The sequence below is a fragment of the Poecile atricapillus genome, chromosome 13, assembly GCF_030490865.1.
Source record: "Poecile atricapillus isolate bPoeAtr1 chromosome 13, bPoeAtr1.hap1, whole genome shotgun sequence".
NCBI lineage: Eukaryota > Metazoa > Chordata > Aves > Passeriformes > Paridae > Poecile > Poecile atricapillus.
Window position 1 is genome coordinate 17,597,749 of NC_081261.1, and position 27,540 is coordinate 17,625,288.

Here is a 27,540-nt window from a genome sequence, read left to right on the forward strand (position 1 = left end):
AAATAGCATTCAAAGAAAGGACAAAAACTCATGTCCAAGACAAACTCATAGATGGATAATTCAGTTTTATAGAAATGAACAGTTTCATGGCCAAATAATGCTTATAGAAGAATGCCTAAGTCATGCCAGGGTGGAATCCCAGAGGTTTGGTGTCTGTCTTGGCAATACTTGGCAGCTACTTCTGATTTTTGGGGTATCTGCAGGGCCAGGGGTTGGATTTTGGTGATCCTTGTGAGTCCCTTCTAGCTGAGGATATTCCATGGTTCAGTGAAATATTGTGCCAAAATAAAGGCTCTTTTCTTTTTATTAAGGTTTGATTGTTTTTGTAGAGCTGCAACAGAAGAAGCTTTGAGACTTTTGGAAGTGTCTGTGAAGGATTATTTTTAAAAAAAGTTCTCTTTTTGGGTGTGTGACTCAGTGATGCCTGAAGGGGAACTTGGAAGCAAAAGTGGCACCAGCTGCTTTCCCCATTTATTATTTTTGGCACTGTGACTTGCCCTTCATTGTTTGCTGAGCTCTAAGCCCACATAGAAATCAGGTGGGGCAGAGATAGCAGGAGCTCTTGGTTCAGGAGCACACATTCAGTTAGGGTGAAATGATTGATAGAAAGTGCTGGAAGGGAAGTCCAGAAGCTCCTGGGTGTTTGACAGGAGTGATCTGGGGCTGTGTCTGTTGTGTGTGGTGTGTGGAGAGGAACCAGTGGACAGCCCAGAAAGGGGGAAGAGCAGCCTTCACTCTGGAGCCTTGGAGAACCTCTCCAGGAAGCTCTTACTCAGTCCTGGGGCTTTTTCAAACCTCTGGGCTTCAGCAGTCACCTGCCATCCACCTAAAGGAGGAAAGCAGGGATTGTTAACAATGATGATGATGTTAGCAATCATCAAACCCTAACAAGGCTGTTTAAAATCAAGCTGTAGCATTTCAGCAAATCCCCTCTGCCCGTGGATTGGGGGAGGTGTTCCTCTCAGTCTGGATGTGTATTCTGTGCTTCTCCTCATGCAGTAAAATACTTCCATAGTGCCTGCAGTTTACTGGAGAAATATTTGCTTTCTGCATTCTGTGAGCTGTTAGCGAATGCCAAAGAGAAGCAGGTAATTTATTAAAAAATATTTAGTCCTATTTGTGGTACTTGAGGTTTGCTCTCATCTAATCTGGCTTTTGGTTTAATTGATATTATTAGGAAATAAAGTCCCTGACACGTAACACTTGTTTCTGTTGCATGGAGAAGTACCTATTAAATGCCAGTTCATAATACTTGAAACTGCTACAAGGCCTTAGCTTTAACTGCTTAGTTACCTTTAATGATGTTTTTGTACATGAACACGCAGGTATCCAATAGCTCCTGTTTTCAATTGCTTTGATACAGATTTCTCTGCAAGATTAAAACCAAAACTCTTGTTTAGGTCTTTAGAGAAACTGGTTGTGTTGGCAGGTGTGTGATGCAACCCTGTGGAGACAGCACCTTCCATGGCTTCATCCTTGGAGCACGGCAGGGTTTGGAGTGGGTTTTGTGGTGCTGGTTTGGGAAATGGCTCCAGCAGGGCTGCCAGACAGAGACAGGCAGGGTTCTGGGCTCTGTGAGTAAACATCTCCAGTGTGAAGTGAGCACTGCTCATTAAGCAGCAGAAGATCAGAGCTCAGGCATCACTTTGAATTATTGCATAATGTAGGAGGTGATGAAATAAGTCTTGGGAAATGAATTATTAGAGAGATATAATGAAATTAACCCAGTAACCAAATACTGCCCCACCAAGCTTCTTCCCTGTCTTCAGTTAAACTTTTCTTCCACTCTTCCGCTTCTATTTTTTAAAAAAAATAATTTTATCTCTCTTCTAAAACTCCACTTAGGTTTTGTCATGCTTATTTACACCCTCCCAAAGTCTTTGGGGTTCTTAGAAAAGGTTCTTTCCTACACTTTTCCATCTGTTCTTGAAGTTTTCAGCTTAATGGCACATAGTGCCCTGCTCCTCTTTCCCTGTGTGTTCCCACATGGGCTCTGTGGCCTGGAAGCTTTAGCAGAGTTCATTCACTGCAGGAACAAGAAACGTCTCCCTTCCTGAGCTGCCAGTGGGAGATGTCAGCTTGTTCCTCCACAGGCCAGATCTTAACCTTCCTGCAGTGGCTTTTGCAGACTTGAGTCTTCCCTGACTCCTCCCAGTTCTCCGGAGTGCAGGGATAGCACCCCTGGCTTTCCTGGCCTGGGCTTCTGCCCAGAGGGATGCTCAGCTCCACAGGTGCTCCTGGGTCTGCATTTTCCTTTTCATGGAGTCCCTGTCCCTGGAGGTGGCACTCAGTGCTCTGGGCTGGGTATCTAACAAAAATTTCCCTTCTTACAGTTTAAACACAGAAGTTTCCAGAAGGAAGTTTATGTTTACTGATGTTACAATTTAGCATTAACTTGCTTATGCTTATGTTTGTTTTTCTTTACTAATTTTGAGCTTCTGTTGATGTTTCTATTCTGATACTAGAGGGAAACACAACAACAGAAAGTGTGGTTGGAAAAACTTCTGGTTGAAAGCTAAGAATTGAACACAAAAACTTTTTCATCCTCTTTTCCCGGTACAAATTCAGGCACAGACACGATGCAGTTTTCATAAAACCACAGTGAGTGCCGGAGATGGGCTCTGCTCAAACTTTCTCCTCCAGAGCATGAAATCCCAAATGGGAAATGATGAGTGGCCTGTTGCTCTGGAGCCTGCATCCCTTTGGAAATGTTATTCTCTGCAGCTGTTGAAATGAGTTGTCATAACCAGACAACTGCTTTGCTGCTTCTGCTAGGTCTGAAGTAATTTACAAATACCTCTGACATGTTTTCTGGTATTTTGCCTCAAAACAGTGGAACTGTTACCATTTCGTTTTGGAAACAGTCCAACAGATCCATTAAAAAGAAATACATATTTGATTCATTTTCTTTAAAGGAACAGAATGTTCTCTCCAGTATCTGAAATATTTGTGCTTGTTCTCTGTGTTCAAACACAGAGACACAGAGCTTTCAAACCAAGGCCAGCAGTGTAGAAGCAATTAAAGCTACCCATGGTGGGTCTGGGGGCAGTGTGGGCAGGGGGATGGCCTGGATTCCCCAGTCCCTAAATCCGAGGTAAAAATGGCCACTTTTCCCTCTGGTAATCAGCAGCGGTGCTTTCCAGCATTGTTCCTTCTGGCTGGAGTCTCCTCTCAGTGAAAAGCAACACCAGCTTGGGGTTTGTTTTCAGCAGTTTCTTGTAATAACTTTTTTTTTTAGTTCTCAGTGTGGGTGTTAGAGATTTTGAGGCCTGATCCGACAGCTCAGTTTGGTGGCAGTTGCACATACTGCAGGTATTTTGCAAATGTTACAATGCAATGGATTTGCAAATATATTCCCCCTGGTGCTTCGGTGCTTGGCCACCCTGGTTGTCTCCACCGTATCCCAGCCTGTTTCCTTTGGAGTGCCTGAATTGGGATGAGCACTCTGGATGCAGTCTGGGCACCTCTTACAGTCACAGCAGCTTCTTGTGGTGTGGCCAGCCATGGCTTGGTGCTGGATCCAGACACCAGGAGGATGGGGAAATGTGGAATGTAGGGATTACTTTTTCCAAGCATGATTTTTCATCCAAAGGAAAGGATTCTGGTAAGCACTTCTCTGGTGTCCTTTGTGTATCTGAGTGCTTTGGGCTTTATGACTTTAGTTTTCAACTGAGCCTGTTCATTCCTAGGGGCAGGAAGGGACTTTCTCTGTCTTGAGTCAGTTCCCAGTGTTTGTTTGGAAGTGGAAGTGATTGTGAGTAGATTCCAGGACTGAACTCTGAGCCAGAGCTCTGCTCTTTGCTTTCCTCAGCTAAGGAGCAGAAATGTGTCCCTGATGTGTGAGAAGCAGCAATATGGAGTAAATATCTGTGGGTTTTGGTTCCTGATTTGCCTGGGACATGATGTGCATCCATCACTTGGAGCTGGCTATGGCTCCTGCTGAGGATTCCAGCTGTATTCCCTGTGCTCAGCAGAGGCAGGGAGCAGCCTGTGAAACCATGTGGCAGGTTGGGGTCACCTGTGGTGGCCTCCCTTGGCTGGCACCATTTGGGTGTTGCCAAGCACTGACCTTTCTGCTCGTGGGGAAGGAGTTTTGCTGCTACAACCAACCTGATACACACGAGTGCATTTTTTGGACTTTGTTGTTTTCAGTGGTTTTTGGAGAGCACTAAAGGTCATACACTTCGTGCCCAGGCTGCCAAGTGGGCTTGAACAGAAGAGTGACCCCTTTCAGGAGCCTGCTCCTCTTGGTGGGCAGTTCTCTCATCGAGGTCTTCTCTCCAGAAGTTGTTGGTATTTAGGAGCCAGTAATTGACTTAATCATTGGTCTTTGTGAGCCAGATGAGGCAGAATGGTGATGTGAGTCCCTCTGGGATACATCACTAAGCTGCTGCTGCAGGAAGGGCTCTGAATACAGCAAAAGTCATGGGATCTTAGATACCCAGTCCTTTCTCCTTTGGGCCTTACCTCCTTGCTGGCCTGCCTTTTGTTAGTGTTCCTCTCCTGTTCCGTTCAGAGATCCCAATCTGTCCACACTGGGCAGGAGATGTCCCTGTGGAGGCAGGTTCTCCATGCTGAATTCATGGATCACCACAGGGCACTGGACAAATTGGCAAATCTGGTGCCTGTTGCTGAGAGCTGCAGCAGCGAGCGCAGTGTCAGACATTAATCGTGTCCCTCAGAAAGCACAGCACAGTCCCACGAAGCCTGAGAGGTTTCACAAGTGGTGGGCAGGAGCTGTCATTGCTGAGGGCTTTTTGGAAGCCTCTGCAGAAGGGATGCTGTTAGCCATGGCCTTGTGTTGATGCTTTCTCAGCCTCCTGTGGAAGAGAGGATTTTTTCTCTCTCTGATCCTGTTACGGTGGAAAGAAATGTGTTAGGAAACGTGTCTTGCTCCCTGCCTGCCTTCTGGCAGTGCCATGCTCGTGCTGGGAGGGATGGAGGAGGGAAATCTGCCTGAGGAAAGCAGGAGATACAAGGCAGTCTGTTCTGGGTGTGTGTCAGTCCTCTTCCTTGCAGGTGTTGTCTCTTTCCCACAGAGGAATTTTTTAGGAAACAGAAATACATAACCAAATATTTCCCACCAAGGTTGAAACTATATTTGTGCAGTGTCTTTGCACTGCAGACTCCTCCTCAGACCCCCCTGGCAGGAGGGTGGGTCCCTTGCTCAGGGGAGTTGAGCAGCTGTGTGGGTACCAGGGGTGATGGTTTTGCTGATACTGATGGTGCCACTCTGAGTCAGCATCAAAGGGACACTTTATCCTTGCCAGGACAGACTCCTGGGTGCTTAGCAGGCTGCCCCTTCCCAGCTTTCCCTGAGCCTTCGAGATCTGCATCTGATGAGTTGTTCTGTGGGCCTTCAAGATTGACATATAAGAGTCTGCACATTGGTGGTTGGTTTATGGTGATCCTTTGGAATGGTGGGAGAATCCAAATACATCAAGGGAGGCATCAGAGTCAGGAGCACTCCAGACACAGCAGGGGATTGAGCAAATTGTACCAATCCCCCTCTGGCAGGGCTGGAGGAAGTGCTACAGCAGAGAAAGAAGGAACTATAAATTGAGCTTTTTACTCCTCTGTGTAGTATTTCTGTAGCAAAATAGTCCTGTTTGCAAAGCCCCACTGTGGAAAGGCATGGCTTTGTGGTGCAGGATGGTCTCCCACTGCTCCCAAGTGGATTTGGGATTCCTGAGAAGTTTGAGATGGTGTTGTTGCCCTCGAGGACCAATGCTGTAACTGTTTTGTGTGGTCCTGAAGTATCTGTGAAGTTCTATTTCAGCCTTGCTGACTCCAGAGTTACCCTTCCCAAAGCCTCTTCAGATGGTGGGTCAGGCCCCAGGCAGCAGAGCTGGGACTCTCTGGGGCTGGCCCTGGGTTCAGAAGCTTTTCTTCCTCAGTGCCATCCCCATGGGGAGGGGACACTGCTGGCACTGCCATGGGCACAGCGCTGGGGCTGCAGTGCACAGGGGTCTCAGCTGGTCCTGCTTTGCTTTGCCCTGTGCCACAGCTCTGCCACCTTCCTCTCACAAAAGGAGCTGTGCTGTGACATCAGGATGGAAAATAACCTGAGATGTGGGGCAAGTGTTCCTGCTGTTCTCAAATCCTGTTCTGTAGAGTCTTACAGTGAGGAGCTTTTGTATTCATCAGCTGGATCTTGAAGTTGTAGAGGGAAGTGGTGCTGACCTTCCAGGTTAGGAACATTTTCCATCCATTATATAAATCATGTGAAATCTAAATTATGCAATTGCACATGCCTTTGAATAGCCAGATAAAATCAGCACTCTGGTGCAGAGTGTCTGCCTAACCCCAGGCAAGGCTGGGTGGATATTCCAAAAAAATTATTTGAGTATTTTTTTACATCTTGTATTACTGAAGGTATTTTCCTTTAGCTGCAGTTAGGCTGCAGCCCTCTTGGAGATAAGATTTTCTCCAGGTTCTGGGCTGCTTGGATGTCAGCAGTTCCAAACCCATTCTGAACTTGTGCATAAACAAAAGCTTGTGTTTCAGACAATTAGTGAGTGATTAGAATTTCCTGAGGAGTTGTGAAGATTGATACACTTTCATGAGCTGCCAAGTCTGGAATACAGTGCCATACATCTCCAGAGGAAACAAGTGAACTTCAAACAGGACAGGATTCTTCCTTGGAGTGGCTCACTGGTTCTAGGCTGCAGTTTTACTGAATTTTGATTGTGGTGGCTGCTTTTTCTGTATTTCTTTTGTGTGCAAATACCTTCTGTTTTGCAAAAGATGAATAATCGAGGGTTACTGCAGGTTTAGTATTTCAGACTGTTCAGTGGCTTTGAGTAGCCTTTGTGTAGCTTTTACTGTGAAAGTTTGTATAGAAGCCTGTTCAAAACCTGCTTAAAGTTTTGCAGTGTCTGAGGCCCTTGAGTGTCCCGTCCCTCTCACAGCTCTTCCAGCCTCTCATGCTGAGGGTTGTGCTTTGGGCTGGCAATTTGAGATAACTCCCTTTGGTTTAATGTGGAAACAGCAGGAGAGATCTGAACCTAAATTCCCTCTGGGAAACCAGGAATAACCTTTGAAGTATTTTAACTTTGCACCAGGCAGCCAAATTGCAAATGTGTAGTTAATCTTAACAGAGGCTAATTTATTTTTGATGAATTTGAACTGATCTAATTACTAGCTTAGCCTGAAATTTGCTTCCCAGATGTTACTTATCCTACCTTTAATCTGGAATACTGTTAACACTTATTAATTGTGGGGCAGAGTGCTGTCTTCTGCCTTGTTTACCCGTGAACGTGGCACAGAGAAAAACCTTTTGGAGCTTTTGGAATTTGATTTTGCCTTGACCTGGCAGTGGGAGTGTCCCCCAGCCCCATGGATTTTGGAAAGGATGCTCCTTGGGAATGGCAGAGCTTGTAGGAGAGGATGGGGCAGGTTCTGGGCTGTGCAGCAGCAGTGCTGATGGAGCAGTTGGGTGTTGCAGGGATGCCTCAGCTGCCTCTGGAGTGGAATTCAGCTGCTGCTCTGTGCTCAACCCTCGGTCAGATGTGCTAATCTGAGCAGTCAGCACTGAAATGCAACTTTAAATAGTTTGTTTTCCTTTTACAAGTCCTGTAAATGATGAGATGAGTGGATCTGAAGAGGTCTCTTTGCATCTGTTCTAAAAGGAAGAAAAGGGATGATCATCTCGACCCAGTATTTTCCCTTCAAGTTTTCATTTTTGGATGCTTTTTTAATACAGGAAATAAAAGCTAAAGGGGCTCTTTACTAGACATTGAGACAGCTTCTAAGGTAGTAAATATGACTTAATGTTTTCAGTATAACAAAAAATAAAACCATCTCGAAAGCCTGACATACCTAATCTTCCTGAGTGCCTAACAAAATCCAGTTATTTAGAGTAGCTTTCAATACAGTTGTAGGTGCAGATGTTCTGAACAAGTGTGTAACGTGGTGTAGTCAAAGCTTTGAAAACTTAGGCTCTGCTTTTCCTTCAGAACTTTCAGTGAGTTCACTGTGTGTAAGTAACATGGTGTGAAGTTTGCCCTGAATCTTAAAAGTACAGAGGAAAAACTCTACTTTGGGATGAATTAAGATTAAAAGTGCAGATTCTACCTAAATGAGTTTATGTGGAAAATAGATGAACTGTTAGTGCAAAACTACTACTACTAATTGTAGCTGAGAGCTTGTGGTAACTTCTCATAATTTAAAAAAAATCAGTTGAAAAAGCAAACCAGTACCTTGCTCCTGACATCTGTGTACCTTCCTACAGCCAGTTTGTCAGGGCCATGTTTCGGGTTTAAACATTTTGCTGTTAAAAAAGGTTATTCACAGGCAGTAAGGATTTTTCTTTTCAGGTATTTGGCCTCTAGAGTAGTGAAAGTTAATTGAGAGATGTTCTAGGCAAGTGTTATCAGTGATATCAGTGATAAGCCTGATGCTTTGATACACAATTTGAGTATTGAGATCCTGCTGCTCTGACAGGAGTGTGGATTGGGATTATTGCACACAGCAGTGTCTGCCAAGGAAGGCTGAGTGACTGGACAGTGAAAGGCACAAACTGAGACACCTGGAAAACAAACACCACTTGCAGGCAGAAGGTGGAATTAAAGCTCCTGTTGGGCTGGGCAGGGGTGGGAAAATTAATCCAGTTTTCATAGGGGTGAGCCTCAGGTGAGGCTTTGCTGGCTGCTCTTATTGCTGGCTGCTCTTGCACAAGCTGGGAGAGTATTACAGTTATTGTTGTTGTTGTTGTTGTTGTTATTATTATTATTATTATTATTATTATTATACTTGATAGAAAGTTTCCCCCTGGCAGCACAAGCTGAGCATGTGGGCACCTTAACTTAGCCCCCAGCCCTGGCCTGAAGTGCCAGCTGCTTTTGCCATTTCTCCTGGTCCTCCATCAGTGGTGCTGTGTGTCTGAGGGGCAGTGGACAGAGTGGTTTCTCTGTGTGTTTGCTTTTCCATCCAGCTCAAGGGTTTGCAGGATTTGAGTTTTGCAGGCCTTGCTTTGGTGCTGGAGTGGTGCAGGGATGAGTCATCAAATTGCCACAATTACACAATTCCCTGCTCATTGTCCTTGTAAATACGAGGTGTTTTTATAGCATGGGTAAGGGCAGGTTTGGGTTACTGACTCTTTACTCCGAGCATTAAATGAGAGTTTAGGGTGTCTTGGAAAGAGTTCAGCAAGGAGGGTGTTGTTAATGTCATTCTGCAGTACCTGTTGAGGTAAGGCTGCCCTTAAGAACTGTCCAGTTACTGCATATTGAAAACCCAACAAAACCAAACCAAACCCCCACTGGATGTCTCCTGGGATTGCAGTAATTACGTTGTTTTTCTGGTGACATCAGCTTGCTGTGTGGAAAAGGAGGCCTGCTGGAAAACAGCTCTGAACTTGGACACAAGTGCAATTGTTCTGTTTCTTATGACAACCTAAATTGAACTAGCAGTCAGTCAGTGAATATTTTTGAGGTAAATCTTTCTGAGAACATGTAATACATTATTTGAGGAGCTCTAAAAGGCCCAGAATGATGTTGCTGTTAGGATTCTCCATCAGCTGTGGTCCTGTGCGGGGTAGGGATTGAATTCCTGCCCTGCCAGGCAGGCTCAGGCTGCGGTTTGGGCACAGAGCTGCCTGGTAAAAGGATGTGCCATCACCAAAGGCTCACTGGTGCAGCTGGAGTTCTTGCTTAGTGTTTCATGGAATTGGATCAGAAAGGTAATCCTGAGCTGCTGAGCATCTTCATGTGTAATTTCAGTTTTAAAACAAGTTATGTGGTGTGACTCTGGGCACAGCCACACTGACCTGACTTCTGAGGGCCACCAGGGTGATCAGAGGGATTGGGCACTTCTCCCATGAGGAGAGGCTGAGGAAATTGGGATTGTTCAGCCTGGGGAAGAGAACACTCAGAGGAGATGGAATTTTGGCCTTCCAGGAGCTGAAGGGAGAGCTGACAAGAAACGTAGAGAGAGATTATTCACATGATTTTATTAGTTCTGTGTGAAGTGAGACATACTGAATACTCAGAGATACATAGTTTTATGCATATATATATATATATATATACATATATATATATACATATATATATACACATATACACACACAGTATCAGCAAGTTAATCTGTAATGAGTTTAAGGTGAGGACTGATACTCTTGAAACAAAGTTAAAATAGTGGTACTAAGTGCCAATCATCAAAGTATTGGTGATTCAGCAGAGTGAGCTGCTCAGTGAGTGCTTGTAGTCTTTGGAACCTGCAGAAAAAACAGTTCTGGAACATTTAGGTGAGGAATGGCTTGAGATTTTCCTTCTCTGAGCAGAGGCAAGAGCAAGCAATTCTAGTTTTGGGGAATTTATTGCTCTGGCCAAAACCTGCAAAACAAACCCTTGTGAGGTGTCAAACTGGGGTATGGAGGAGCATTAGGTATCTTTTATAAACTTACCATCTATAACTAGTGGTCAAACTTTAGAGTTTGTAGCAGCTTGGAACACAAACTGGGGAACTGTGGTGGTGAATTCAGCATGTCTTCCTTTAAACTTTTTGGTGGTTAGTCAGAAGCCAAATAAAAATTGATGCCCTATTTTCAGTTATGAGGGTTTTTTTCTAATTTTGCCTTCAGCTGTTGGCTCTTGGTAGACTCTTTAAGTATTTTAAGTATATTTTTGTTTGAACTTCCAGCAATAGCTGCACTAAAATAAAACCTGGCAACTGGGAGAGCAGCGAGCTAGGTAAGAATTGAAGCATGTTGAGCCTGATTCGTGCAGATCCCCAGTGCTTACATAAATAGTTTAGTTTAAGCTGAAACAAGCAGTTACTAATACAGACATCAAATATAGACATGGCCATGGTCAGCAGAGGGAACCTTTATGTTTGGTGGGCAGCCAGCTGTCCCTGGGGGCCAGGGAGGCCAATGGAACCTGGGGACATCAGCATTTTTGCATTTCTTCACAGACAGATCTTGAGGGGGTGAGAAGGAAGGGATTTGGTCCTTGCTGTGAGAGGGGCTGGTTCCCATCTTGTGCAGTCTAGGTGAGAGGTTCTCCAAATTAATTTCATATTTGTGCCACAGGACATTTTTACTAAGAGCCTCTCCACAGTTAAAAGAGGAAAACCTCCTCTTATCTCTGATCAAGTATCAAGATGTTGTTAATAAACATTCTTTAGCAGGTTCCTGGGTTAGCAAATGCTGCCCATTTCTCCCAAGGAGAGGCTCACATCCCTGTGGAAATGTTCTGCAGCACTTGGCAGTTCATGGCTCTGTTAAAAGCAGGAAGGCACGAGGGGCACGTGCCCATCACTTTGAGCTGGGGCAGATGGCTGCCCAGCTCCCTCCCTTCTGCTGGCTCCAGCTGTCCCAGAGGATGGCAGATTCCTCACTTTCCCTGGGAAATGTGTGCTGGGACCTCCAGCAGTCCCTGTGTGGCAGAGCTGGCTTCAGGAGGGGACTGAAGCTCCAGCTCGGTGTGCTCCACCTGCAGTTTTGACTCCGAGGTATCCATGTATGTATTAGATATTTTGTGTTGGTTCTTCAGCTCCTTGGAAGTCAGATGTGGTTTGTTAAGGGGCATCAGAGCCTGTTCAGCTGAATTGCTTTAATTGGTGTTGCTTACTTTGTAACTTTAACTGAAATTTCCTGGTGTTTTTTTCCAGAGAGTGGGAATCTTGGGGACTGTTGAAGATTTAGCTGGGTCTTTGATATGAGAATTACTGGTGTAGTTTCAAGGGCAGTGGGACATAGGGGTTCTTACTTCCTTTCATTTTCCTTTCATTGAAGCTCAAACGTAAGACTTTTCTTTTTTCCAAGGTAACATAGCTCTTGTCTTGTTTTGCCCATCCATCCTCTGTATCCTGTGAATCCTTTTTTTGTCAGGGCAAACTTGATCATCAGAGAAACTTGACAGTGTTGTGAGCCTGGCTCAGTGCTGAAACTCGTGTGTACTGCCCCAGTTCCCAGGATTTCCTGCTATCACTTCCATAATTGCTCTCCCGATACTGGAGCTCCAAGTGGGTTAAGAACAAAGCTGCCCTGGGCTGTTCCCCTGCCCAGGCAATTAAAGTGACTCAAGGCACTCCCAGCTCCTGGAGCCTGCTGCAGGCCCAGAGCAGCCTGCTGGAAATCTGGAGCAGCCTGTCCAGGTTTGGTGCATTTCTGCTGGAAAAGTGCAGCTTTTCTTGCACCTGCTGAGCAAGGGGAGCATTGAAGCGCCACTCACCTGCAGGGAAATGCGGGATGCTTTTGCCCCTCACAGCCATGGAGCTGCTGTGCTTGAGACATCACTGGCTACCTGGGATCCAAGGATCTTAAATGACACTCTGATTTATGGAGTTTTAGAATATCTACGATTTCTTTGCCTTTGGAGATCATTCGTAGTTGTTTCTATTTCAGAAGCTGTTCATAATCTCCAAAGGGAATTAGTTCGATGTAATTAGGCTTGTCAGAACCTCTTTCTCTCCAAGTAACTTGTGAACCTGTTTTTGCCATGGTTTTCTGCACCCCACAGAAATCCCAGAAACTTGAGGTATTGTGGAGCAGAAAGACTAAAGAAAGCCTGAAGTTTCTTCGGGACTAAGCAAGGAATGCGGGATGCAAATCTCCAGGAAATGAGCGTTTAAACTTGCCCAGCTTGTGGAGCAATGTGTGAATTTTACTGCCATTTCTGGTTACAGTCAGTGGAAATAGGGGCTGGGGCTTTGCTCAGTGTAACTCGATTCAGTTGGGTTTTAACAACTCTGAGGCAGCAACAAAACATCCCAGCTTGGACCCATTGTTATCTCTTGGCTGTCGCTGCTGCTCCCAGTAGGGATGGAGAGAGCGCTTACTCCAGGCTGACTAATTAAGGAATGACAGCTGGTTGGAAATAATCATTCTACTTTTGCAAGAGCCGTGAGCAACTTCACAGGAATCTCTGGAAAAAACGAACCTATAAACAAGATGATTTGACAATATTTAGAAGCTCTGCTTGCAGTGTGAGAGGCTGCAAGGCTCCTGTGGGGTCGGAGTCACGCCTGGGGAATGTGCGCAAGGGCGGCTCGGCCTTGCTGGGGTCACTGGGATGAGATGTCAGTGCTTCCATCAGGCCTTGGAGCTGTTCAGCAGCAGAGCTGCGGGGAATTGGGCTGAATTCCGTGCTGATGCCACTTCAAAGGCACTTGGGAAACCGGCTGTGTGTGGAGGTGGGTGGGGGTGAACGAGAGGGAAGAGCTGCACTCTGAGATGCCTATCGGTGTTCTTGCACAAGGGCTGGAGCCCAGGAGCCAGGACTGGTGACATGAGCTGTCATTCTGGAATGAGCTGTCATGCAGGAATTCTGAAACCTTCCTTCTGCCAGTGCTGGGAATGGACAGGACACATCAGAGCTGTCTAATTGCTTCTTCCAGAAAACAGGGCAGGATCCACCCATCATCTCCTGGTCTCCATTATAGGCTTAAGTGCTGGAGAGAGAGATTGGAGTCCAAATTGGGATGTGTGTGATGGGGGAAATGACCCCAAAATGTTTTGAGCGTTTCAAGAGAGAAGCAGAGCAAGCTTATTAAGAAAATATAATAGGGGGAAAAAATGTATTTGGGAGCAGAAATGGAAAGGATGAAGGATTTAAAAGCTCTAAAATACAGTAAGAAAGTGTGGAATGAGTCAGGATGGGAAAAGAGAACACAAGCTGTAGTAGTAGATGCCATTAAATTTGTGCAGCTGCCAACTTCTTGGTGAAGTATCTGGATAGAGTGTTCATGTCCAGCCTAAAAATGAAGCTGTGTTATGTGCCCCCACAGCCATGGCTCAGATGGTGACAGGACATGGGAGTGCCTGTGGGCAGCAGTGCAGTTTGGAGTGCCCATCCCTGGAGCTGGCACTGAGTGCTCTGGGCTGGGGACAAGGTGGGCATCGAGCACAGCTGGGACTTGATGGTCCTTGAGGTCTTTTCCAGCCTTACTGATCCTGTGACCCTGTGACACTCCAGGGCTCTATCCTCTCCCCAAAGCCTGCTGCCCAATTCTTCCCTCGGCATCAGTGGAGGCACAATGGAATTGAGAGGGGCACAGCACAGTGGGAAACTCTTCAATCTGCTGGTGTGGAATTCTGGTGATTTTGGTGGCATTTGTGTCCCTGCACTCTTGTGTCACAGTGCTGGTGTGGTGTAGTTTTTTTGGCTGTTCCCAGAAATACATCATTTTCAGGAGGCAGTTTTTAGTCTCCATCCCTGGGAAAGCTGGCAAAGATCTCTGAGATATTTTCTGATAAAGGGAGAAATGCAATGGCAGAGACCCATCATAGCCTGCTGAAGGAAGGTTGGGGGGATGAATGGATAAAATGTGGGATTTATGCTGAATTTGCTGACCCAAGCCACCTGTTTGATGTTCTCAGTGTTCCTTGCTCAGAGTTCCCAGGATCCATGGGTTTATTTAGCCTTCAGCTGCCAGAGGAGATGAGATGTTCCTTACTCGTTTAAGGACACGCTAATTGGATGCACTGTTAACAACATATAATCACTCTAATGAGTATTTTTACATATTCATATTGAAATAAAATGAAATCAAAGATACCCTGCATAGTTCCCTGGTGGCATGTTTGCTCTCCAGAATGGTGTAAGTGCTGTGGGCTGGCCAGGCCCCAGCCAGTGAGGGGCTGCTGTGTGTTCCCTTGCTCTGCTTTGCACCCCAGTGAGAGGGGCTGGCTGGGACTTGTGGATAACTGGGATGGCCCTGCAGAGGCTGTGGCTACATAAACCATGGAAGGTGTGGCTGTCTGTTCTATGTCCAGAAACACTAAAATCGATGTTTTTGTGGAGTCACCCCAAACACCTCCTGCCTTTATCCCTTTCTGGATTCCCCTCCAGCCACCTCCCTGAGCTTGTGCATGTCATTGTCATGTGTGTCATAACCAGGTAGTTGAGTCTGTCCATCTCTGTGGCCACAGTTATCCTGTCATCCAAAGTCCACGTGCCACATGTTTTCCACACCTTCAGGGAGGACTCTGGGTAAGCTGGAGCCGAGGCAGCTGGCAGGGGAGGAAGGGTTGCTATATAGTGCTCATTCTCCAGGTTCTCTGGGTTTGTGCAGCACCTCCTTATGGAATAAACAGGAGGGGATGAATGCTTTTGAGAGGAATTGTGTTTTGAGTGGGGTCGATGTAGTTTTTAAGGAGTTATCCATAATCCAGGATGGCAGGAGTAAGGGAATGGTGTGACTTATTCCATTGTGTGTTTTACCTGAGCCCCTTGTTCCTGTGTCTGTTGAGACAGAAGGGAAGAAGGATGAAATAAATACGGACAGTGCTTGAGGACACTCAGTTTGTCCTGCTAACCCTCTGCCAGTCTCCTGGGCATGGGCATGGGAAGCTGGAACTGCCTGGGAATGAGGGACTTGGGAGGAGATGGAGGGTGTGCCATGGGAGCAGCTCATCAACAACAGGGACAGAAATGAGGGAGAGATTTTGGGAGACAGAGGTGAGCTCAGAGAAGCATTTGCAACTGAAGGTTTATAGAAATCTTTCCATCTTTTGTTGAGGAAGGGAAGGGAGGGAAGCAGTAGTAAGGAGCACTTGTGTTGTGGGAAGAGCACTGCAGTAAAGGCAGGGGTGCCTGCCAAGGGTTGTAGACACAGCCTGGGCAGTGAATTGCAGAGATGTTCTGCAGAGAATGATCCCTATTCCTAGAGCTGGGAAAAAAGCGTATTCTGTTGCATGTAAGTAGTGTATAGTGATATTTTTTATTATTTTTTTTTCCTAGCTGTATGCAATTTAACTTTGGCAGAAAGTGCTGGTTGAATACATTGACAGGTTTAATTGCTTTGGCTTGAGTAGGATGAAAGTGAATTTATTTCCCAGTGAGAAAAGCGTTGAAAGGCTGCATGAAAACCTGTCAAAGGAAATTGAAGCGGGGTTGGGGAGTTATCTTTACAGTAAATGGAATTGATAAACATGTCAGTTAAAAGGGGAATTTATTTATAATACCCAGGTTTTGTGGCCAGAAGTCTTTGAGAATTCCGTTCACTGGGAAAATGAATTTTATCTGTTCAATTGATTTGCTTTTTCGTAATGCTTGTAGAGCAAGAAATTGTCACAGAGTAAAGAGCTGAAGTAATATTTGTTCTTTTTTTCCAGAACACGTCAGTAATGGAGGATCAGAATGAAGATGAGTCTCCAAAGAAAAATACCCTGTGGCAGGTAGGACTCACATGGATGTAGAAGGAGAGGTGCCAGGATTTTGTACGCTCCTGCTTTTGAGAAATGTCCATATCTCAGGGCTGCATAATTATCCTGGGATGTCGTTGGCTGTATCCTCCTAAAATTAGCTCAGCCTTTGAGTGAAGGATGCCAGTGGGTATCCTGGAGAAATTACCAGTTTTGCTCAGATTTTGTAGTTGGTGCTGACCTCAGAAGGACATTGCTGTGTCAAAGTATCCTTGGGAATAAAGTTCATTTTTATTTCTGAACGTGTTGTTTAAAAAGAGAAGTTCAACATGGCAAGGACTTGCAACCCATTTGCTTTGAAGAAGTTTGGGAATATTTTGGAGCTGCCAATTGCTCCCCAGCAGCCCCTTGGCTGCTGAGGGGCTCAGAGGAGCTGGCATCACTTTGGGGCTGTGCTCATTAATTAGCAGTGACTCCGGCCAGTGTGTTCTGGGGCATCCTCATGTGGAGCTGAAGCTCCCAGGATTTTAATGAGCTGTTCATTTGGATGTCCCAAACATTGACAGGAGCTGTTTTGCAAAAACAAACCAAGCCCTTGATTCTCAGCTTTTATTTATGGACAACCTCACATGAGGGTCTTGAATTCTTATTTTAACTGCCAGAAACCAAGCATAACATTTGTGGAGACAAGCTGCAGTGTGCCCAGACACCGCTGCTTAGAGCTGGGAAAGATAGTTCTAAAAACAATTACATCCCTTGCAAAGTGTTTAAGTGGTAAGAGGTGTAAGGGAAGAATTCAGGACTTCCAGTGTAAGAAGTCATTTAGGAGCAAAGTCTTTGGAATTCATCTGATGTAACTCATTTCTTAAAGAATGTGTTTTAAAATTTAGTTTTGATTATTTCTTTGCGTCTTCTTACATGTTCTTCCTTAAGAGAGTTTTTAGTAAGCTGTTCCTATAGTTTATATATAAATATCTATATTTAAATATATACTAATACATAAATAATGTCCTTTTTCCACCCCCAGATAAGTAATGGAACTTCATCTGTGATTGTCTCAAGAAAAAGACCATCGGAAGGAAACTACGAAAAGGAAAAAGACTTGTGTATAAAATATTTTGACCAGTGGTCTGAATCAGATCAAGTGGAATTTGTGGAACACCTCATTTCCCGAATGTGTCACTATCAGCATGGACATATTAACTCTTACCTGAAGCCCATGTTACAACGGGACTTCATCACTGCGCTGCCAGGTAAATCCCAGGCACGGAGCAAGGGATTGCTCTGGGGTCTGCAGCCTCTTGGGAGCCTCCTCCACATTTCCAGTGCCCCTTAGAGCTGCAGTGCTGCTTCCTGGTGCAGAGAAGGGCAGCAGGGTGGCTGAGTCCCTTCTGTGATTAATTGAATTGGCCACTGGATGCCAGTGTTGTTCCACGTTGAAGTAGTTGGACTGGTGTGGTCCAAAGAGTTTGTGCTGAAATTGGAACCGAGTTGTCACAAAAGTTGTGTATCTGCAAGCTTTGGTCTGAATTCCTTTTTCACACAGAAAATACTAATGCAGAGGTATTTTAGTTTAGGAGCAACATTTTAATGTTGTGCTGAGTTTCTGTTTAGATGGGTGCATCTAGTTTGTCTACTCTTGTTGCTGACCTGAGAGCAAAAACTCTTGTGGATTTTTATTTTGTTGTCCAGCCCTGGTTCCTCCTTTCAGTTACTCACAACCTCTTCTGGCACCCACAAGTGTCAGCCTGTGTGATAAGTTCAGATATGAAATCTGTCTTTACACTTGCTCTGTGAATTTTTTCTCAAAAATGCAGAGTAGCAATAGTGGATATATAGAATCTCTAGGTTGTAATCTGCTGGTAAGATTGTATTTGTTTTTCCATTAATCCTTGGAAGAAGTTGTATCTCTGGATTCTTGCTGCTGGGGACAGTGATGTGTTTGATTCTTGGAAAGGGAAATGTGTGGACATTGTTTGCAGAGTGGGATATCAGCCTGGGTGGGTGATCAGTGTGTCCTGTGGGGTTATCCCAGGAATGCCAGGATACCATGCAGAGCCTAAAAGCTAAATCCTAAAAATCCAAATCACCTGCTCCTCCTAGGACTCACTCTCCAGACCCTTCGTGTGCAAGTCTGATCTTCAACTGAAATTTTATTTTGTTTGCTTTTATACCTCAGCACTGATACAGAGTTCTACAGATCTTTCATGTTAAATATTCCTGCCTAAGAAAATTTTGGGGATCTTTATAAGATGACACTTGTTTACACCACATTTGTATATATCAAAATACATCTTTACAACTTCTGTTGCTTTTCCACAATGTAAATACTGGGAATTGTTCCCATATTCAGGTGCTGTGGTGTGCAAAGAACATCTGTCTAAATTTACCCAGGAACTTAATCCCAGCTGACTGAAGTCAGTCCTGTGTTGGGCTGCAGTCCCATTAAAGGATAACTGGAGTACCACTCTCAGGCACATGGAGGGATTTTTGGGGTCATCTTGTGCAGGGCCAGGAGCTGGAGTTGATGATCCTTGTGGCTCCCTCCTAACTCAGGATATTCCATGATGCCTTTTTAAAAGATGGCTCCACTTGTCTTGAAGAAGTCAAATGCTTTCGTTTTAAACACGAGTGGTTTTTGCTCACTGCTGTCCTGACCAATTTTACACCTGTGAGAATGTAGGAAAAATGAAAGAAGAGCTGATGGAATCTTCCCTTGTTTTCAGGGACAGAGTGGTAACTGTGGTGTGTTGCCTGATCCAAGAGACTGTTTTGTATCTAATGTTAGAAAGTCAGCATCCCACATTTGTGTTTCATTGTCATACAAAATGATATTTATACACAGACCTTTGAAATCCCTGTGAATTTTAATTGTTTGAATTTATTATTAAAATTCAACCAAACCTTCAGCTGCTCCCTCTAATCAACAAGAGCTCTTTTTCACCGTTTTCTGTAAAACTGCAAAGGCTCCATAGAGGCATAAGGGATGGGTGTCATGTTTTCCTTTGAAAAGTCTACCAATAGATGTCAAATTCATTTTACTTCAGAAAATGTATAGGTTTTAGTACCTATTTCAGAAATTTTCTAAAGCAAATCCCTGTCTTTTAATATAAAATAGGGATATGCAGCTATTTCAGGCCTTAATGTATCTTGAACTTAGTCCTGCATGTTGTCTGACAGCAAATCTATTCCTGAGATTTTTACTGCTAGCAGAAGTGCACAGATTTAAATTGCTACGTTCCAAAGAGATGTCAACTGAAATATTTACCGTTATTAACATAATAGGAACAGGTCCAAAGCACAGACACAAAGGACAGACCTACTAGAATTATTATGTAGAATAATTATGTAGAATAAATCAATAAATGAGTAAGACTTACATGTATTAGTTTCTGCTTTCTGCTGCTGTTCATTTTTATGAAGGCCATGTGAAATTCAGTGTGCAGTGGGGAACTGTATGAACACACTTTCTTCATGCTATAAAAACATAACAGTAGTTCCTTTGATTTGTCAGGACTATGTGAAGGCTAAAGTGGGCTGTCATGAGATAAAGTGGAAAATTGAAAAGGTCGTCATCTCCTGGTTTGAAAGGTTGTTTTCATGCTTGGCCAAGGGGTGTATGTTACTCATGAAAATGAAGTTATTCACCATCTCAGGTTCAGGGGAGTTTTGTGGAAAGCAAAATTGTAGGTCCTCTGAAATAAGGAACAGACCTAGCAGTGGCTTTTTCACGGGGCAGGATTTCTCTCCAATATCTGTCTAACGAAGCCATTCCCCCCTGTGCTGGCACTCCAGTTCCTGCTGCAGAGAATTTTCCTGCAGCCCCTTCAGGGCTCTGAGGTCTCCACACAACCTTCCCTTCTCCAGGCTGAACATTCCCAGCTGTCCCAGCCTGGCTCCCTAGGGGAGCTGCTCCTGTCCCTGCAGCAGCTCTGTGGCCTCCTCTGGACTTGCTGCAAGAGCTCCATGTCCTTGTGCTGGGGACACCAGAGCTGTGCTCCCTGCTCCAGGTGGCATTTCCAGACACCAGGGTGCAGGGGACAATCCCCCCCCAGGCCTGTCCACACTGCTTTTACTGCACTGTTGTGCTGATTCTCCCTCCAGAACGAGAAGAGAGGAAGGAGAGTCCGACAGACAAAAGACATAAAACCTTGGAGATATTTTGGTGTCTCTCCGTGCCCTCAGCTGTAACTGCAGTGCCTCTGCCAATGGCACCGTTCTCACCCTGCTGCCGGGCCCCAAAGCTCTGGATTCTTCTCAGTGTCTTGCAAAGCTGCTTTGGTTGTTTCCGTGCACTCACTGACTGCTCTTCATTTCTTTGTAGAGCAAGGCTTAGATCACATAGCAGAAAACATCCTTTCCTATCTCGATGCCAGATCCCTATGTGCAGCAGAGCTGGTGTGTAAGGAGTGGCAGAGAGTCATCTCGGAGGGGATGCTGTGGAAGAAGCTCATTGAGAGGATGGTACGCACAGACCCACTCTGGAAGGGGCTCTCGGAGAGGAGGGGTTGGTAAGTACCCGAGCTCACTGCTGCACTGCCCTCCTGCCCAGATCCCTCACACTCAGCTCTGCCCACAAGGAAGTTTAGAGGAAATGCCTGTTGCTGAGCTCCTGATCTCTGCTGGGACTGGAGGCCAAAGCTGTCAGCTCCCCTTTCTGCTCTGGCTTTGTCCCTGTCCTTTTGTGCTCCCATGTCTGTCACCATTTTTTCTTGCTTGAGTCTCTGCAAATTTGGAATTTCTGTATTGCAGAGAGAACCATCAATTCCATCAGCTCACAAAAAACAATGGCAGCACATTTGCAGGTCTTTTTCTCGACTGAAGTATTTGCAATTTGACTTTCTTTGGTTTGGTTGGTTTTTTGGTTGGTTTTTTGGGTCTTTTTCTTAAAGCGTAAAATAGCAGCTTGGGCTGCAGAAGCCTCTTAAAGAGGAGCCCTTGCTGTTTGTGGCAGTGGAGTTTTCCTGTCCTTCCCAAGATTCTGGAGAGCAGTTCTGCCTCAGAAACCTGTTTCCCTATGCTCTCTAGTGGTGTGCCTGAGCAAAGGCATGGACAGAGCGAGGGGATGGCTCCCTGCTGCCTGGAAGCCTTGTGGAGCAGGGAATCAGAACTGGAAAACACTTGTTATCTTTTTAACCTTGGACATTTTAAATATTTGTCACATCACAAAGTCACAAGGGTTGTAATAGTGATACTAAAAATTCTTCCAAGTATTTCTGAGCATATGTGCTGAGGGTTTGTTCTGGGCAGGCTTTGCATTCCTGTGAAGTTTGGATCCTCTGTGGTACATTGAGAACTGTTTCTTCTTCCTTCTAGGGATCAGTACCTGTTTAAAAACAGACCAACAGATGGGCCCCCCAATTCGTTTTACAGGTCCTTATACCCAAAGATAATCCAGGATATAGAGGTGGGTGTTCTGATCTATCCTGTCTGCAGGCAGGTCATGGTGCTGATTTTGGGGTTCCAAAGCTGGTGAATGTTGCAGCAATGAATCTGTGCCACTGCTGCTCTTGGGATGATGTGAAAAGCACCCTCAGCAACTCCCTGCCTTGACAGGTGCTTTGGGTTAGGTGTTTACACCATCCTTTTTGCATTTAAAGAGTTTTGGAACTCTTCTGAGAGCAAGGATTTTAATAAAATAGCAGGTTTAGGACACACTATTCGAAGATAATTCCCTGTATTGCTGAATGTTCAGCATATTGGCCACACTCACTCAGAAGGTGATCTGAGGTTGATGCCTTAAACACCAAATATTTAAAATGTAACTTATCACTTCTAAAGCAGTGACTGACTGTTGCAAATACAGGTTTGGTTCCCATGGAGGATTTTTCCTCTCTGCAGTGGTTTGATGGGGACAATCATCAGTCCTGTGATGATGAACCCACAGGGGCATCAGTGGTAAAGAGGCTTCAGATATAAAATTTTGCTTATCTTGTTTTGAGATTTACAGAGCTGGGCTCACTTGGTATATTATATACATATTTCTGATAAATCATATTTAAATATAAATATATATAAATATAAATATTATATATACATATTTATATTTAAATATAAATATAAATCAATTTAAATATATAAATATTTCTGATAAATCAGGATCATCCCAGTGTTCTGCCAGCAGGAGAAAATGTGTCTTGCTCTGTTTGCTGTTCTCACCACAAAGCTCTGAAGTTTCACCACAGACTGTCATGGATTTATTTCAGGATGGGAAATTATTGGTCTGAAATTCATTAGTGGGGAAATGTGTTTTGATGTTGAAGACAGATGTGAGCTAATGGAACCACTCTGCAGAATGGCAAATGGCAATTTGTGCTGCTTAGCACTCAGAAAACAAAATTATCCTCAACTCTGAATCCAGCTGTAAAATGGTTCTGCTGGAAGCTATAATGTATTTTCCAAATACCTTTTTATAAACCTTGCTACATCATTTATAGACATTTAAAGATAAAGAACTGAGCATGAAATATGCCCTAGGCAAAATATAACCAAACTTGATATTTACCTGTGAGCTGAATGATCCTCTTTGTTATTGGAGGGGAGGTGTATTTTCCCTGTAGGCTTGAGGGTGATACTGCAATGATAAGAAGCCTGTGGGATTAAGAGCTTTTAGTGTGATATTTTCTTGCTTTCTGCACAATTCTGGCTGCGTTCTGTAAAGGAAATGGGCAAAAAACATCATGAAAACGTTTGCATAGAACACTAAAACAGTTTGGCATTACTGTAACTCACACTTTTAATGTTATTCTTCTGAAACTCATTTGTATAAGTGGAACATTTGTGTAGGACTCCTTGAAGGTGTTCTGAGGGCTTTTGGATTATTCCAATCTGCACTTTAATGCTTTGCTTCTTTAGTTGCTGTAGATTTGCTTTCCAGTGCACAGAAACAAAGCTCCTGAATTGAATTCTTCCTGCTAGGATGAACAAGTAGGAAAAACCCAAGCCCCTCATGCTTCTCTCATCCCTAATATCAATTATAAAAGAATTGCCAGTCTTTGAATAGCTGAGAGTGGGAAAAGAGTAGGATTTAAAAATGTATTGTACCAATGAGTGTGTTTCTGCCACAGCAGATTTTCCCCTGCTTACCTATTCCCTCAAGCCCTCTGAAATATTCCTTCTAATTTTTGCCAGGTCTCTGACCTGGACTGGGGTTGATATTTGTGCTGATAGTCAAAGACCCAATAATTCTTTGACTTCCAAATGTCTATTAGAATTTTTCAAATAAATCACCCTTTAAAGTACTTTCCACAAATGATTTCCCTAAAGGGCTGTCAAAAGAAGCTTTTAATAGTGTTTAAAATGTAGAGACTGAGAACCAATAAAAATCAGATTTAGCTTTAAGGTTAACTTTCTCCTCCTCTTCTTGTTTTTGTTGTTCTTCCACAGTTTTGTACTTTCCCCATTCTTCCATGTTTCACAGCAATGTGGAGAAGCTCTTAAATTTAAGACTTCCATCTTAGATGTGATGAAGTATTTTTGTCTCTGAATACCAAAATGTTTTTTCTTCAAATATTTTCCTGGATCTTTAATAAGATCATCTTGTTTCTGTCAGAGGGTCAGAGTTTAGGGAGTCATATTAGCATTTCTAGAATTATATATTTATAATTGTTATTGTTTTTAAAAACAAATCCAAAGGATGTGATTTTTTAATACAGTAAAATATACTTGATGCAGTGCAAAAATCCTGTCATTTGCTGTTTTACCACAAAGATTGACCAAATCCTCCTAGATTGTTTCCAAGGGTGAGAGTTAGGACTTCACTGCAGCTGGTGCTAAATTGGGTTGTGGGCAGAGATAAGCTCAAAGCAGAATGTGCTCTCTGACTGTCAGAACTTGAAGAATAATCCCAAACCTGAATTAACAATTGGAAGGAGAAAGGAGAGATGATAAACAGCAAATTTGAATTCTTTCCCTTGGGCTCTAGTTGCATTGTGGGTCAGGAGTTCATGCAGCCACGAAGGGGTGGGAGCTGGAGGTAACGCAGGCAGGGCTTTGGCAGAGCCAGCTTCCCTTGTCTCTCCAGAAGTGTGGTGCTGCCAGTGTCTGTTTACTTCATGCCAAACACATTTTAGGAACATAATGTCACTTCTGAAAGTCATTTGATTTGAAAATAAGAGGACATTTAGAGATTAGAAACCAAATTCTTGGAAAGAGATGGTTACTCCCCACCTCCACTGTGAAGCCAAATATTTAATTAGGTTTCATTTCACAAGAGGTGGTCCAGTCCCTCCAAACGTCTCCAAGTCACATGTTGAACTGCCAGGGTTCTTTAGGAGCTTTTTTTAAAGGGAAAGCCGATTTGGATTTGGGGGTTTATCCTAGAAAACTGGATTTTGTGTGAGCCCTTGTTTGGGAGAGCCCCTGGCTGGAGCGGGGTGTCCTGTCAGCCGTTCTGATGGGCCCTGGCTTTGGGCACAGTGCCAGCCTAGGAGCTTTAATCCTGCTGCTTCCAGAACCCCAAGTCCCTGGAATTTTTCCATATTATTTGTGAAGCTTGGCCAACTATTGTGTTGTCCCCTCAGGATTAGCACAAGTATCTATTTCTGGTGATGAGTTGAGAAGACTTTATTTCATAAATGTTCTCCTTATCTTGAGGCACACGATGAGTGCCCTCAGTTCATCTCCATGGAGACTTGGGTCCACCTAATTAAGATGAGAATAAAAATGTGGTTTTTTCCAAAGACTTTAGGAAAATATGGTGCCAGGCCATCAGATAAACTCTGTGTTCTTCTGATTTCTGAAAAAGTTCAGGTTTTAGGACTGGAACTGAAATTTTAAAGCCTTGGGACAGTTTGAAAAGGGGAAAAAGTCAGTTCTTGCCCTAAGTTCCATGCCAGCATTGGGAGATGGTTATTTATGAAGGTTGCAGGGTATAATTTCTGAGGGAAACTGGTTTGTTTAGTACTGCTCTAATTATAATGCTGGAGAAATTTTATGTTCATGTGTGGGGAGAATCTGGTCAGCATTATATGAAATTTTTCAGAAATTTTTTCAGACAGCCTTTGAAATCTCTGTTCCACAGGCACTTTCCAAAAAGCATTTCTTATAAATGAAGCTGGCCAAGGAAAGGGCAGGCTTTGGAGAAGGAGGGACCACAAGTTCTTGTGGTGCAGGGCACAGATTGCAGCTCTCCCCTCCGAGCAGGGCAGAACTCCCCCTTCAGCTGCTGGTTCCTTTTGCCCCTCCTCACTCCTGCTTTTTAACTCAAGGGTGCTGGGGAGCAGCCCTGGAAGGGCACCTGGCAGTCTTTGCTTGTCAGACCCACTGAACTTCACCATGAATGAATTATTAAGCCCTCTCTACCCTGGTGACACAACTTCATTTACTTGTGCCTTCCCTCTGCCATGGTCAGGAGGGATTTTCCTTTTTCCCTTTGAAGAAAGCATGGGAAGAACAAAGGGTTGGATTTTCATGGCCTAATGCGTCAGGAGAAATCCCTACATACGTAACAAATGTGGATGTTCCTTTTGCTTTTTCCTGTCCTGCTTGTCCTGCAGGAGAATTGTGTATTCAGAGGGAACAGAACCTCCTTGGTTTATGGGATTAAGATAAACCCACTTACTCTGCAATAACATTCACAAGGATAAAAATGCAGTTGTTAGCCAGGAGCTGAACACAGTGTACATTATCCAATGGTAAAAAAACCCCTCTGTTCCTGGTAGATTATCCTTAACTTTTCCAATGTATAGTTAATGTTCCAGCTGTAAATGCAGATGAATTGCATTTTTTTCACTGTGCCTCTTTGCACCAGTGGATATATTCTGGCATGGTCAAGGCTTGGCTATACCCCTACATCTTGCACTATTTTCTGTTTGTACTTTTCTCACTAAATGCCTTTTTTTCTTTCAATCCATTTGTGCACCACTTCAGCTGCCAAATGGCTCTCCTGCTGTGGCAAATGCTTTGGCAAATGCTTGGTCTTTATCCCTTGTATGTCCAGATTTTGTTGGTTGTGCAGCATTTGTGAGCTCCTCGCTGCTGTTGCTCTGGTGAGCTTTTAGGAGAGGGTGAGAAATGCGGGGTGTGAGCTCAGGAAACCATTCTGCCTTTTACTGGGAAAGGTAGAGGAGACTTCCGAGGGCATCTGTGGAAAATACAGTAGTGGGTTTTGGATATCTTGGTGTTGGTTTGGAACCATAAATACACAAATCTACTGTGGGATTCTTCAGCCCTGACTCCCGAGAATCCACAGACTGTTCTCCTCACCCCTCATAGCTGCTCTCCTCCCTGCACCGTGTATCCAGTTAGGATGTCTCCTGGCAGGGGGGTGCAGATGAAGACTTTCCCTCCCAGCACCATGGAGCAATGACCAGAAATTCCCTGCAGCAGAAGCTTTCATGTGGTTGCCAGTTCTTCATGAACCAGGTTCCTCTCGGAGGGTCCTCCACTTGCCCACCCACTCAGTCTGTTCAGTCATCCCAAATGTTATTTCTCTGGATGTGCACATCTGGTTTCACTCTGCTGCCCAGGGAAGTGCTGCTGTACATTCTGTGTGTCGTGGCTGCTTTCCCAGCATCCCAAGAATTAAGGCAGCTTGAGGGGATTTTACAAGTTCTCCAAAAACAGGCTCTGTTTTCCCACAGTAGCCACAGCACATAAGGGCTACGTGGAATGACATCTCCTCACAGAACTGAAATGTGCACCTGTAGTGCCTTACTGCCCTCTGAGATACACAGGATTTTAGTTTCCTTTATCTGAAGCCAGCATTTTCTTATGTGGAGCAGCTGAAGTGGCTTCCTGTAGTGAGCCTGTGAGAATGGAGCCAGCTCGTGTCCCCAGTGCCTGCTGAGCAAACTTGCACTGCTGCTCTGTTTGGGGAGCAGTGACCAGCAGCATTTCTGCTTTGGGGGTTCCCAGTGTGTTCTGGAGCTCTTGGGAGTGGCTGCCACATGAAGCTGAAGCATGGAAGTGCTCACAGAGCATCCACAGCTCCTCTGGCACATGCTTGGTGCAAGCTTAGTGCAGACCTTTCCAAGAACAGGGCTTTGGGGAAGTTCTCCCTTAAGGCTTGCTCAGAACTGAGTATCTGAACATAAATAGTTTCTAAAACTATTTGAATTGGCTGACTGGGATTTCTGATGCCTTATCTCCCGTGCTTCCAGCGTTACTGTTGCATGTTTAAATCTGCTGCCTTCAGATCTATAATTATATTGGTTTCTGCTGTTAATGCCTGCAATCCTCTCCTGGTTCTGGGGGTCAGAGGAGCTGATGAGCTGCAGTCATGCCCTCCTGGCCCAGATGAGATGAAGCCTGGGAACTGCCTGTCCTTCCCCCTCCAAGCCTGCATTCCATGCTGAGCAAGGAGATGAGCTGGGCTGATCTCCCCAGGGCAGTGCCAGCTCTGGGGCCAGTTCCCAGTGTGGCACTCAGCAGGGCACTGCTGGCCAGGAGCGCTGCTCCCACACTGACACCCTCACTATCCTCATCTCATTGGCTTCCCCACCAAA

The 27,540-nt window shown here is 44.6% G+C and overlaps 1 protein-coding gene across 4 annotated transcripts in view; it reads left to right on the forward strand.

The window, feature by feature from the left end:
- Positions 1-27,540, forward strand: part of FBXW11 (F-box and WD repeat domain containing 11) — a 54,529-nt gene that overhangs the window by 16,783 nt on the left and 10,206 nt on the right. For all 4 annotated transcript variants that reach the window (XM_058848529.1, XM_058848528.1, XM_058848527.1 and 1 more), the window contains 4 exons: positions 16,064-16,126; positions 17,121-17,346; positions 20,418-20,604; positions 21,410-21,500. In XM_058848529.1, the coding sequence (XP_058704512.1) occupies positions 16,076-16,126; positions 17,121-17,346; positions 20,418-20,604; positions 21,410-21,500 (555 nt within the window). In that variant the 5' untranslated portion in view covers positions 16,064-16,075. The remainder of the gene's footprint in view (positions 1-16,063; positions 16,127-17,120; positions 17,347-20,417; positions 20,605-21,409; positions 21,501-27,540) is intronic.